The sequence below is a fragment of the Catharus ustulatus genome, chromosome 7 (genome assembly GCF_009819885.2).
Source record: "Catharus ustulatus isolate bCatUst1 chromosome 7, bCatUst1.pri.v2, whole genome shotgun sequence".
Classification (NCBI taxonomy): domain Eukaryota; kingdom Metazoa; phylum Chordata; class Aves; order Passeriformes; family Turdidae; genus Catharus; species Catharus ustulatus.
In genome coordinates this window covers 13571841-13585713 of record NC_046227.1, presented here as the reverse complement: position 1 = coordinate 13585713, position 13873 = coordinate 13571841, and the positions used below count along the sequence as shown (strand labels likewise).

Genomic DNA, 13873 nt, shown 5'->3' with positions numbered 1-13873 from the left:
AATGCAAACTTCATCTAATATATGAAACATGATTTAGAAACTGGTTTCCTTGCATATTTTCTGCACTAAAATTAGTATTATAGACATAAATAAGCAGCCAGGATTAAATGATTGTAGAACATGTTACAAAGGGTTCTGAAACATTCCCAGGATAAAGACAGATAGCAGGATAATAGTGTTCTGCACAAAGGCAAGGAAGAAGGAAGGAGAGAACCTTTTGACCTAAGGCCCTAGGGCACTGAGTCAGATCTCTCACAGAGCCACATGAAGTTTCTCAGGAAATTTCAGGCAAAACAAGCCTGGTCTCCAGGATGGAAGTCATGCTGGACTGAACTTTTTAGAAGTCACAGGGCTGAAGGGATCTTTCAGCAATTTGGCCATGTTCTTCCTATGAATTTCAGGAGCAGGACACATGAGAGACTCCTACCCTGCTAATTAATGGTTTCCACATAGAGCAAGACCATTAGTTATAAAAAAACAGTTGAAACTGGTAGGGAGAAACCAGGTTGCCAGTTTCAAAAATGCATGTACTGTTAGTTAATATTAGTTGCTGACCATGGGCAATCTGCAGAAGTGTACTGTTGATGACTGCAGCCTCTATTGTGATAGACTTTACCAGAAACAGTCTTTGCAAAGTCATCAAAAGTAAAGTCAGAAAGTCTTTCATCCTCCTGTCTGCGACAACAAACCATTAGGTAGGGAAAAAAAAAAAAATCATCATTAAACTAGGTACATGCAACAGCTAATGCTGACATAGCTGTAATGTAGTCAGGTGACAAATGTTAAAATCATTCTGATTATCTTACAATTTTCCCCAGAGCCCACAAACCACTTCCTTTTCTACCCATGTGTTCTTCCCATCTTCACAGTAGACAGAAGGCTGATGCCTCTGTGTCAGGCAGGCATGAAGGCGGTTGCTGTAACTTTCTGTGTCCTCTGCTTTCAGTTTGAAGCCCTGTATGGTGAGTAACATTTTGGATTATTCTCCTTGCAGTAGGTGTCTCTATAGAATATAACTTAGCCAATGATGTGAGACAGTAAATGGAGCATGATAGCAAGGAGTTGGAGGAATAAAGGTAATGGAGGGTAACAGCTGCAAAAAGACTGCTCTCAATTTTAACATCATTAGAGTTGATGGGAAGATAATTCCTGCCAGCATAGGACATTTGCTCTGAAACTAAAAAGTACAAGTTTTCATTGTTTATGTTCTTTAGCTCATCTGCTCACTGTTGGCCTTTAGCTGTTTAGATTGTAGTGCTCCAGCCAGCTTCCTTTGATGGATATAAAATCTCGTAGCAGCATGATGGTGAATAATAAAAAGAAACCAAGTTATCAATATTTAAACCTGCTCTCTTTTGGACAGGGAATTTTTATACAATGCAAAATGTGTATGGCATAGAAGACTAGATGAGAACATTCAGGTGCATGTTTGAAAAGCAGACTTAAAAGGAAGCATGGAATTCCTATGCTGTGTTTGAGAAGGTGCACAGTGACAGCACCTATCTCACTCCAGCCTTAAATATGGATGCAGCATTGAACAAGATTCAGTGTTTTATCCTAGCTATGTAAAGTAAAATATCACAAGTTTGTCTGTAACATCTCTGAAAGCCACATATTAATGGGTCAGCATGGAAATACAGATAATATCAGATTAAGAAGAGCCTTTTTTTCTATACATATTCTTTCCGAGGATTTGGTATGATGCATCTTATAAGTAAGATCTGAGATTCAGTGTGTACAGTTACTAAACACCATCTAAATATGCTCCTTTGATGATCATGTCAAGGGCTATTAAATATTTGTTTCCAAAATTCTAGTGAAAAAGGGATACAACTTAAGTACTCCTGAGGTTTCAGGAAGAGCTTCAGTTTTCCTATAAATAAAAGCTAGTTTTCAGCTCTTTAGGTAATGCAGATACATTTTTGAAGGCTAACTAATCTGTGGATAGTATACTGAATTTTCAGATGGAATGAAAAGATGGGGGAAATCACAAGAAAGAGTAATTGTAATCAGTATCCCTAAAGCGAGTTCTCTTTGGAATTTTTTTCCTAAATCTGCTAACAAAAAATCCTTTCAGTATGGTTACTTCTCACCTAGACAGTTTAGCATGAATACCTGACCAGCATGCTTTTACACAAGACTGAAGCTACCTAGAAAGCCATTCCTCATGGGAAGAAATAAGCTGCAATTTTAAGGGTGCAAATAATTGCTCTGTTTGATACCAGCATTTATTCCTTCTTTCTCCCTTCCTTCAAATATGGAGGATAGGATTTGGGCAGGGGACTGGGGAAAGGAGATGACAAGAGAAAGAGACTGTGTGTAAGAAGAAATGGTGTCTCTCATGTTTTTTGTTTTACAGTGTTCTCAGCATAACTTGTAATGTCTGGATGTAAATAGATCACAGGAGGTGATATGTATGTGTGCATATGTGCATTATGATTTGCTAACCCAGTTGTGATAAAGAAACTGTTCATAAGAGCAGGGAGCTTCTCTGTTGCCTGCAGAGAAACACAGGCAATAGGATTTCAGAGTACTGAGCTGTAGGTGGGATTCCACAACACTTGAAGCTCTTGCTATGAAGCATTGCATATGAGTTTCTGCACACCAACATTTGCAAAGCATTATCACTCTTTACCCACGGATCTCCTGTTGTCAATACAGGAGGAAACCATAGTAATTTCTTAGAAGGGCTTCTGAAATAGTATCAACACTGGTTGTTCTTTCTGTGGTATATTTTATATGAATTTCAGTATTTCTCAATGTAAGTTATATCATTGAAATAATTCAGATTAAAGATGGCTTCCTAGAATAAATCTGGCTACTGCTTTGCCCGCAAAGACTCTTTCCTCTCTTAATCATGGATTCTTAAAAGATAGAATGTGTTAGTTTTAGGCATATAACTAATGACACTAAATTGACACTGTCATCTTTCAGAGTGCCTTGAAAGTTCAAAATTGTAACAACTTTAAAGCTATGTATAGTTTCATGATGCACGTAGTATTAACAAAGCAAATGTGTTTGTTTTAAAGGTGGGTTCTGCATTTTCCTCTCTCATCTTCAGAGGAAAACACACACAGGTGAAAATACGCTTGTTCTTTTAATCTGTAAATTTGTTTTCTGAGAGCTGGGGCAGATCATACAAACAGCAAGAAAACCAAGTAACATTATTCTATTCTACTGGCCTAAACCGCAAGCTTGAAAAGTGATTGAAAATGGTTTTTAAGCTTCTGTTAGGACCAAAATCATAACAGATTGGTGGTGTTTTCAGATAGTGCTGGGTCTGCCAAAGAATAACTAGAAAGCTCAAAATTGCAATCCTATTAAAATGAAAATAACACACTTTTCATTGGCCTCAGTATCCAAGCACACTACCATAGAAATTCCCAAACTTCTGCCAAAAGGTTTTCTTGCTGCACTGAAGATGAAATTGAGATGGAAATGTACATGACTGTAAATACACATACACAAATGTACACACACACAAGCTCTCCTTCAGAGTTAAACATAACAAGACACAACTTTCATACACATAGTAATCTCTTAGATTTATATCTAAACCACAATATTTGTCTGGGCACTCTGCTTCACATCAGGTGAGCCAGGAACAATTCCTTGCAAATCCACATTGTCATACTTCTAGGAAACAAACTAAAGATTTATTTCCTCTTTTCTCAAACGTTTATATGCAATTGAATAATTTTTTAAATGAAAAATAACAGAAAAGAATCTTACAGCCAAATCTAAGCATTTTTACTGCTGAACTAGTGAAATTCTTCTCTTCAATTTCAACAGTATCATAATGTATACTTTTGTTCACATATTTTTGAGATAGAGTTAGGGAGAATTAGTCAGTGAATGTCTCAATATTACTGGATATTTAAAGCCCTGGTTCCTATCTCACATTCTACTAAATGTACATTCATTCTGACTGGAGCTTAGCAAGAAACATGCCAAATGTGTCCGGCCATTAACAACAGAGTGCTACAGGTCTGTATGATTACCTAGGAATGAATGGGTGCAATGGGCACAGATGATCAGCAGTCAGACACTGGGAAGGGGAATGAGCAACTTTTTAGTATTCAGCAAGTGCATTCAAATTAGGAGGTGATGCAGAATAGCTAGTGAGTTGGAAATTTATATCAGCTGTCACCCATTGTGGTCATCCATGTAGACAATTTTGTGTTTTAATCTCAGGCACTGTTAATCTAATTCTAAAATGTGCTGCCTTTGTCCTATGCTACACACACTCTTCTCTACGGGCGCTTGTTTCAGAGGAATAGTAATTGCATCCCACTTACCAAAATGCTTATTCAGGGCATTTTAGGCTTCTGGGTTGGAGAGGACACAAAACAATCTTTCAGCTTGCCACAAGGTCACATGAACTAAATGCTTAAAGACCTCTCATTGCCCTTTTTCATTAAAAACAAGGATTAAAACCATGATCTCTGACAAACATTTTAACCCACATGGTATGAAAGGGTAATGTCATTAGCTAACAGCCAAATTGAACTATTCTCAGAGACAAACAGAGAAAACAAATATGATGATGTTACTTTAGTGCTAATAATAAGGTTGTCCCAGGCCCCTCTGGGACATTGAAGGAATGGCACCACTTTGCTCTGTAGCTGCCCTGACAGAGTCAGCATCTGCCTTTCCTCTCAGGTGACCAGACCAGTGACAAATGTAGAGGTTTCAACTCCAGGTAGATGCTTCTCAAAAGTATCAGATAAGTTTATGCATTTATCATGCTCCCTAGCTTCTGCTATACATTTGTTTTGTTCTTCCCTTCCCAAAATAATTTGCTGGGTGTTTGGCCTAATTTTAAAGGTATGTGTCACTGAACTACAGGATGTCAAACTACAGAGCATTTTAAATGACCTTTATCTCAAATGACGTTCTCATAGCAACTATTTTCTTTCATCATGCAACATATAAGTAATCAAGAATTATTTATTTATTTGAACCTTTATTTTCATCTTTTCAGACCATGTAAAATTTCAAGGGCTTGCACTTTCTGTCTGCGTCTTCAGTGTTTCTAGAGCTCTATTTCACTGTGGCTTGGCAAGCAGTGTGTTTTCCCTGCCTTATCTTCACACCAGTGTACAAGATGCTAAATATCTTGTCTGTTATCATACACTTAAGTAATAGTCCTGAGAGAAGTACAGATATTAGAATTGTCACTGAATTAGATAAGGGTGCTGATGGTGCCCAGTAAACCAGAAAGAACTGGATAACTAGGAAAATGGTAAATCAATCAAGAAGGGATAACAGTTTCTACTGCTCTCTATCTGAGCATTGCAAAGTGTCTTCCAGAAGTCCATTGGCTTCTGTATCACACGAAAGGTATCTTAAATGAGTATCATTCATTTTAATGCCCTTGCCAATGGCAGTAACTGAGGAGCAAGAATTCAAAACAAGGAAAAAACATGAACGCTAAAAGACTCAAAGAATTGAGATCATATAAAGCTAGCCAAAAGAGAATGACCCTATGTCTCTGTGTATTTACAGGCCAAATGTCAAAGATAACAGGTATCTTGGACAAAAAAGATTATTTATACTATGCAATCAGTGCAATACCTGGCACAGCTGGGGGTTTACTCTGTGTATCTATCTAGACTACCATGTAGCTGTAACAAGAATGGGATGGTGCATCAAAGTTTTTAAGTATGTACCCTGTATTTCCTTAGCATCATAAAATCCTGATGTAGATACATTTCATTCTAAGCAGCATCTAAAGAACTTACTCAGGCTACCAGAAAACGGGAACAGCAGATAGAATATTTTTCTGTTTATCTATCTACCTATCTGAGCATTTAATTTTACGGCACTGCAAAATGAAAAGTTCCAAAGGAAACACTATCAGCCTGTGCTATGTTGCTGGTACTGACATACAAACCGTTCTGAAATGTTGCCATAGTGTAAGGTGATGGAGGCAGTGGTTTAAAAAACAGAACAATTATTAAAAATATGTCTGTGTTCTGTAATGAAGATCACCTATGAAAAATAAGAGAAAAAGTTGCTCTTGGAAAAGGAACAAAACCATATGTGTTGCTTGAATGTTTTCTTGATATATGCATTGGAACATCATCAAGATAATTATAAGATGTTTTGGTGCTGTGTCAAGCAGTGGGGGAAGCACAACAAACATTGATGGAAATGAGTACTTCGGTCTGGGAAAAATATAATGCTGGCTTTTTGCAAAATCAGGACTCATGAGAAAACAAAAATATGCTTTTTTTATTTCAGGCAGATTTTCTCAGTATCTTGGTGAAAGAATTTTACTTTCATGTCAGTTCTATTTCTGAAGTACACATACTATTTTGCAAAGGTGTTTTAAGAATTTGTGAACGTTATATGTATGATCAAAATAAATTCTTGCCTTGGGCATTTTCTTTCTACATTGATTTTTATATTTCATTCTTTTATTGTATCATATGACTTTAGAGTGTAGCACAGAAAGGATCAGATAGGATGATATAAATTATAAAAAGCTTCAGTATCTTAACATTGCATGGTCAACCCCCTGTTCCTGCATTGCTCTTCTTGAATTTTAAGCAGAAAACAATTTTTGTATTTTTCAGGACTTGACAGCTGCTCATTACGTGCATGCAAAAACATAGGTAAGATGCATTTGCCTATTTTGGTTTATGGTTTTAAATGCCTTTCTACATCCGAAAACACAACCTTTAAAGGAAAAAGCTGCCATTTTTTACTGCACATTTTAACATATTTTTGTCTGAGGGAGTTTTATATGCTATTGGTTGCTGACTTTACAAAGTCAAATTGTGAGGTAGCAGGACATCTTTGACCAGTTCACTTTCTTTGCTTCCCCAAGAAGTTTGTAAAATGAGAGTCATACAACATCAGAGAGCTTTTCATAGAGATTTTGGGAGGGTCAAATGGGATTTCTGGATTGCATGTATGTACATGCACACAGTAACCTTTGCTCTCTACGCTTTCCATTTTCTGAGCAAATATGGTCCTATAGTCATCTAAGTAATTAGGTTGAAACTTTATATCATGTCTCAAATTACTATCTATTCCACAAAGACAAGTCAGGTCCTGTGGTTAAGGCATCATGTAGGTGCTTGTGGTTCACATCCCATTTTGAATTTTCAGCTACATCATCAAACTAGCTGGGTCACCAGGCCCAGAGAGTGGTGGTGAATAGAGTTACATCAAGCTGGTGGCTGCTTCCAAGTGGGGTTCCCCAGGGCTCAGTTTTGGGCCCAGTTCAATGACCTCGACGAGGGGTGTACCTTCAATAAATTTGCAGACAACACCAAGTAAGGTGGAAGTGTTACGTGGGAGTATAGGAAGGCTCTGGACAGGAAGGATCAATGGGTCGAGATAATTTTATGAGGTTCAACGAGGCCAAGTACCAGGTCCTGCACTTGGCTCACAACAACCCAGGCAGCCCTGCAAGCTGGGGGAAGAGTGTCTGGAAAGCACCCTGGTAGAGATCCTGAGGGCACTCACTGGTCAGCATCCAGCTGAACACGAGCCAGTGTGTGTGCCCAGGTGGCCAAGGAAGCTGGTGGCATCCTGGCCTGCATCAATTATTGTGTGGCCAGGAAGATCAGGGCAATGACTGTCATGCTGTACTAGGCACTGGTGAGGCCACACTTTGAATCCTGTGTCCAACTTTGGGCCCCTCTACAAGAAAGACATTGTGCTGTTGGGGTGGGTCCAGAGGAGGCAACAGAGGTGATGAAAGAAGTGGCTGAGGGAGCTGGGGGTGTTTAGCCTGAAGAAAAGGAGGCTCAGGGGCGAGCTTGCCATTTTCTACACCTACCTGAAAGGAGGCTGCAGCAAGGTAGGGTTCAGTCTCTTCTCCTAAGTAACAAGTGACAAGTCAAGAGGAAATGGCCTCAAGTTGCACAAGGAGACATTTAGACAGAATATTAGGAAAAATTTCTTCACTGAAAGAGCAGTCAAACATTGGAACAGGCTGCCCAGAGAAGTGGTAGAGTCATTACCCCTGGAGGAATTTAAAAGGCATGACTGTGTGGCACTTAGGGATACGGTTTAATGGTGGACTTAGCAATGCTGGGCTAATGCTTGGACTTGATCTTAAGGGTCTTTTCTAATCTAAATGATTTTATAATACATGTTCAGTAGGGCACAGATTACAAACCATAAACCAGAGATAGCTTTTTATTGTTATCATCTTTGTCCCACTTGTTTTATTTATGAATAGGACAATCTGACATTGGGACAGGGGTTATACATCTATACAGTGTTTGGTCCAGGGGGCCTTTAAACAATATCTAGTAACTGATGCTGTTAAGTAATATTAGTAACTTCACCATTTAGTAGCTTTAGTAATAAGTAATATTATCAAAGTGATAATTACTGATCTAATGCTTACAGTAATCTCTCCAGCCTTAGACAAGATAAGAGGCCAGGACCCATTTATTTTATCAGTAATGTCTGGCACAACCAGAATAATGCACTGGTATCTCATTGTGAGGACTGCTTTTCACAGCCAGACTGTTCTGGGTATTTACATGCCTTAAATTACAATCACATAGTTCATTTGTTTTGTTTAAATGAGTTTCTTAGCACTTTAAGAATTATTTTCACTGCTATGTGTGTGACCATACTTACTGTTTTCATGTCTTCAGATCAGGTCGATGCTTCTGATGCCCAGGTGATAGTGGAATTTGAAAATGGAAACTTCAGTTTCACATTTCCCAACCCCCAAAATGTGAGTGAGTTCAGCATGACTCTCTTCAAAGGGCGTGAAAAGAAGGAAATCTGTGCATTCCATTTGGGCAAAGAGAAAGTTACCCCCGTGAGTAAAGTCAGCTACTGTCAGACACAGAATTCAAGTAACAGCACCACTTTCATTCTTAAAAATCTGGAAAGAAAACATACTGACGTTTATACCTACTACCTGCAGATATTCTTACCTCCTCCTTACATAGATTGCTGTCTGAAAGAAAGTTATTTGTACATCCAAGGTAAGTTTAATTCTCTTCTCCCCTCACTTTGGTTTACTGATAAGTAGACCCTGGGCATAGCTATGCTGCAGTGAAAAATGTGATGAGAGTTCACACAGCTAATTACCAGACAGCTTAAAACTGCTTAGCAGGGGGCTGGTAATAGTAGAGCTGTGTTGGCACACTGCTCAGCATATCCTCTCCATATTTATTCACCTTCTTGGGCAGGTTTTGCAGGCTATGCTGAGCTTTGCGTAGTGGTGGTGGCACCCGTTAGCTCGACTACAGCTTGAGTACTGCAGTTTCTCCTTTGCCTACAATAACAATTTCTCTTGCCTATTTTTAAAGTTACTGAGTGTAAATGTTAAGATCACATCTAGCTAGTGGGAAAAAAATCCATTCAGAGAGCTATTTTCAAAAGCCAAGGATTAGAGAAAATTGATCGCCAATATATCCATACTAGTAGTGGTATATGGAACTCTCAGATGGCATTGAGGTATGAAGAAGGTGGTGTTCACCTCTATGAAGCAGACCTTCAGCTTTAGGGCCTTAGAGCAGAAGAGATCCACAGCTGTTCAGAATTTTTGGCTGTTTACTGAGAAGGGCTTGGACTAACTCCAGAAGACTAACTGGCCAAGCTTTAATTTTGACCTGGCTTTCATTCAGTGGCTCTTTAGCACACTAAACTGAAAGAGTTAATGGTTTTGCTCACATCAATTCTTGGTTCTTCATACAGTTCTGTTGCAGCATGGTACTGCCTGTTGTCCTTCCCTTGCTTTCTTCTCCTCTCTCCCAACACCAGGAATAAACAAAGATAGAAGCTGAAATGCTATAGCAATTATATGCTTGAGTCAAGTTGTCTCTCAATCATTTCTGTATTTAAAAAGTTTCTCAGAATCAAGCTGTGACATTTGGTTTTGTCTGCAGTGTCCATTTCCACTTGCATGGATAGTCAGATGTTCAGAGCTTTTTCTAACTATTTCACATCTTGTCATATTTTGTTCCAGATCTGGGCAAGGGTAATCTTGAGTACCTCAGCTGGCCTCCCTATCTAAACACAACTACCAAAGTCCCCTCTTCTCTTGATCAGGCTGCCCTTTAAATAATCTGTGGTACTTACTGCATGTAAACTTAAACCTTGTTCAGATCTGAAAAATCATGTTGGAGGTTAGGATTTTTCTGGTTTTTGTTTGTTTTTTTCTTTTCTTTTCTTCCTCAGCATACTCTCAAGCCTGGCTTGGTTTCTTTTCACTTTACACTTTCAGCACTGTGTACCAAGTTTCCCCTCTCTTTCTGAAAAAATGTCATCTTCTGCTTCCTACTGAATACACTTTACCGAGGTGGCAATTCACCTCAGCAAACTCCTTCTTCAGAGTTCACTTTTGCTAATTTATTAATACGAAGTGGGAAAAGAATTGAACTTATCTGTAGAAGGCAAAAATGAAAATTATCAGTAATTACTTTTTTTTTGCCTCCCCATCTTCAGATAAGGAGGACTGCTTTTCACTTGGACTCGTGTCATGGGTAATTATCGGCCTGATCATTTTTGCCATTTCCTGTATCTGCTGTGTCGTGGCCTGTTGCTTAAGGAACAAGGTGAGCAAATATATGAGATTATGCAGGATCCTTCTTCCAAAGGATGGGGAACTTGATTTAATGAGATTTAGAGAGCAGGACAGGCACATACGCACTCAGTGTATGCTGTATATTTTGATAAAAAGAGTTGTAATTTACCACTGAACTTCAAGTCCTTGATGACAGTAGCTCAGATTTAATTTTTCTGAAGCAGAATTGTCTATTGATTTAAAGGCTTGAAACCAAAGGAAAGAGGAAAAATGCTGCACAAGTCAGCAAAATTACTTTGGTAAGCAGTTCACCTGATTGTTTTCTTTAAGTAGGAGAAACAATTATCAGTGGAGCAATTGCAACACTGTTCTGCTGCAAAACCACTTAGATTTGACTCAGGAAAGAAGAAAGACCACGGACATTAGCTTTTCTTTTGGGAAATGTGTGTTTTTAATTTTCAGTTTGTTTTATTCCACGTTTTTAATGTGAATTTGACATATCTATTCTGACCTTCATGCTTCCACTGAAAACAGAGTAACTGCCCTACTTAGCCAACAAAGGTAGGAGGGGCAAAGGTAAGTGGCCACAAATTAAATTCATGGCATTTTCTCTCTGTTGGCAGAATCAGAAGTGTGAATCCAGCTCTCACGAGTACAACAGCGAATACATGCCCATGGCAGCAGTGAACGCAGCTAAAAAACCAAGAGTCTGAGGTTGTGTTAAGCCTGGCTTTAAGCCCTGCTTGTGTCTGTTGCAAGGCTCTCTGGGAGGGGAAGAACTGCTTGCTGTGTCTGCCGTTGATTCTGGGTGGGTGGGTGACTGGATGGGATTGTTATAATGCCTTGTTAATGGAATTCATGTTGCTATGTCAAAGGAAGACAAAACTAAATGAAAAATCTCTGGAAATCTTTTGAATTATAACTGGTGGGCTGGTTCCTGGAAATGCCACTGCTTCACATCTGTGCAAAGTAATGATCTTATGCATGAGGAAGAGATGCACAACTGTTCTGTTCAGATTCTTGAGATGATGTATGATACCCAAAATCTCTGTGGGGAAGTGGTTTACTAAATTTATGAGTGTTACTGGCTAAGGGCAAATATTCCGTAGAGAATGAGGAGCTTCCTAACTACTTAAGGCCTACAGAAGCTACTACACAAGCAGTTTTGGATACTGAACAGAAGCAGAATTTGGACTTATTCATATATATGGGTGCTGCACATAACTGATTCTCCATTTCTATTCTAGGTATAAGTTGCTTGTGGCATGGAAATTTTGGGAGCAGAGTTTTCCAGCTACTTGGATAATGGGAAATCAGCATTTTCCCACCTTTCCCAGTCTCCCTGAACTCTCATGCTGGCCCTGTGCTCTGTCATGTGGCACCCACTGTAGTACTGTTCTGAGCTGTGTTTTGCTTTACCCTTGTTTGTGAACTGGCACCCTGCCTGATCCACTGATTCGGACATGAAATGATGACCACGTGGTAAAGGCGTCAGCTTTCAGTTGAAGAAAATGTAAGATTCCTGTAGTGCTGCTACAGACCGAACTTTTATTTTCTAGTCTCCTTTATGATAAACTTTCCACTGAGCACAAAAAAACCAAAAAAGACTACCTCCAAAGCCAATCCTTGTGGTACAGCCATAATGCCATGTATTGCACATGCCCTTTTCTTAGGGTTAGTGTAGCAGAGGAACAAAACCTGAGAGAGTACAGCAGAGCCTTCCCCATGACACACTGCCTCAGTTATGTGCATCTGCATTTTTCCTATTTGTGCTATCAATACATCTTTCACACCTTGGGGCTCCTCTTACTTAACTAAATCCTGAATGCTTTTACTAACAGAGGAATGTACTACAAGATGGATATATTAGAACTACATCTGCTCCTTGAGTCCATTCAAACCTACAAGATCTGTCTCTAAACTAGGAGGCACAATCTCTTCTAGTCATGTGCAGCGTAAACACAATACAGTTCCTATGGCAAATATATTCATGGACTCTGCATTGCAATTATCTTCCTCTTGTGGTTTGACATGAAACCTTTACAACCCCAGAGGGTTCAGGGGTTACCTGACCTGCCTCAAATTGCTCACTGCCTTCAGTGTGAATGAAATGATCAATCCTTCATGTTCCACGTGAAATCCAGGAAAACTGACCGTAAATGACCAGCTGTGAATCCAGCCTGCATATCTTGCCAGACACCTTTGGGCTGCTGGAACCAGAGCAGTATATTGGTTCTGAACCTCTCTGTAATACATTAGAAAACCTCAAATATTGGTCAGAGGATACTATTGAGAGAGATACATGACCTGCTTGTCTGCAAACAGAAGTCTGGTTTCAAATTTGGTAGGCAAATGGGGATGAGGAGGAAATGAGCTGGTAAATCAAGAACAGTGGTTTCCTCAACAAACGCTTGGATACCCAGAAGTACTGCGGAGAGAAGGTGCAAACTGCTAACTGTGACATTACGCAAATGAAAATGAGTAAAGCATCAAATGAGGTGGGGACTGCCAATTGCACAGCCCTGCTCAGCTAACCAGTTCCTAAGCAGAGTTTGGAGAGGGGAGCCCTGATGTGTTGGGTCACATCACATTTTTTCCCACTATTCTTTGACAAATTACTTGACCTCCCCAGCAAACTAAGTTCACCTCTGTGCATCCATAAATTCACTGTTGTCATGATTAAAAGAAATATTGATGAAATTATTGTGTTTGAAAATTATTGGTGAAAATAGCTAACATATACCACCTATGAGAACGACTGGATGCAAGATCCTATACAAGAGTGGAGAGTCTTATCCCCTGGAACCTTTCACAAGACTTAGAAGGAAATTCAAGAAATAAAGAGTTTCCAAAAGAAGAAAAAACTTGAGGTTTGCCTTGGGATGCTGCTGGATAAATGACAAATGTGGAAGTCTGTACAAAGCAGTTCAAAATACATACATGCTGCACTGGTGAGATGAACGATTTATATTCATTATAACAAACCTTTTGGAAGTCTCAGGTTCCATTACTCCTTTCTTTTTGGAAAAATATATTTTTATTCTTAATAAAATATTTTAAAATTATGCCATATGTGTCCATAAGAATGTCCATGTATGCATGCATGTTTTGTGAAAGAATTAATCTCAGTGAAATCCACAGCACAATGAGGAGAGAGTGCAGGGCAATTTATCCCTGTATAGCATTTTAGTGGGTAACAGGAAAATGACTTAGGAAAAAAAAATAAAAAAATTGGAAACTATTTCTAGGCAGCAAGGTAATGACACTGTATGCATGTGTTTATTTCCTATTATTTTCATGAGAAAGTGTTTTTTCATAACGTCCCATACATTCCTACTTTTCTTTAACCTCTTATACAGTATG

General features: G+C 39.0%; 1 protein-coding gene across 2 annotated transcripts; it reads left to right on the top strand.

The window, feature by feature from the left end:
• The first annotated feature begins 881 nt into the window (after positions 1 to 881).
• On the top strand, positions 882 to 13451 carry LOC116998841 (inducible T-cell costimulator-like). 2 transcript variants are annotated; one of them, XM_033064973.1, is made up of 7 exons: positions 882 to 962; positions 6582 to 6620; positions 8628 to 8797; positions 8906 to 8966; positions 10432 to 10541; positions 11134 to 11224; positions 11758 to 13451. In XM_033064973.1, exons 1-6 carry the CDS (start codon positions 884 to 886, stop codon positions 11221 to 11223), a joined length of 549 nt encoding a protein of 182 aa, XP_032920864.1. In that variant the 5' UTR covers positions 882 to 883; the 3' UTR covers position 11224; positions 11758 to 13451. The 2 variants fall into 2 exon arrangements, with proteins under 2 accessions (XP_032920864.1, XP_032920863.1); XM_033064972.1 differs by having other exon boundaries at positions 8628 to 8966.
• Positions 13452 to 13873: the final 422 nt, after the last annotated feature.

Coding starts and splice junctions, on each gene's coding strand:
- LOC116998841 (XM_033064972.1), top strand. CDS start 884: ATGCCTCTGTGTCAGGCAGGCATGAAGGCGGTTGCTGTAACTTTCTGT. Junction 6,621..8,627: donor ACGTGCATGCAAAAACATAG/GTAAGATGCATT, acceptor TCATGTCTTCAG/ATCAGGTCGATGCTTCTGAT. Junction 8,967..10,431: donor AAGTTATTTGTACATCCAAG/GTAAGTTTAATT, acceptor CCCCATCTTCAG/ATAAGGAGGACTGCTTTTCA.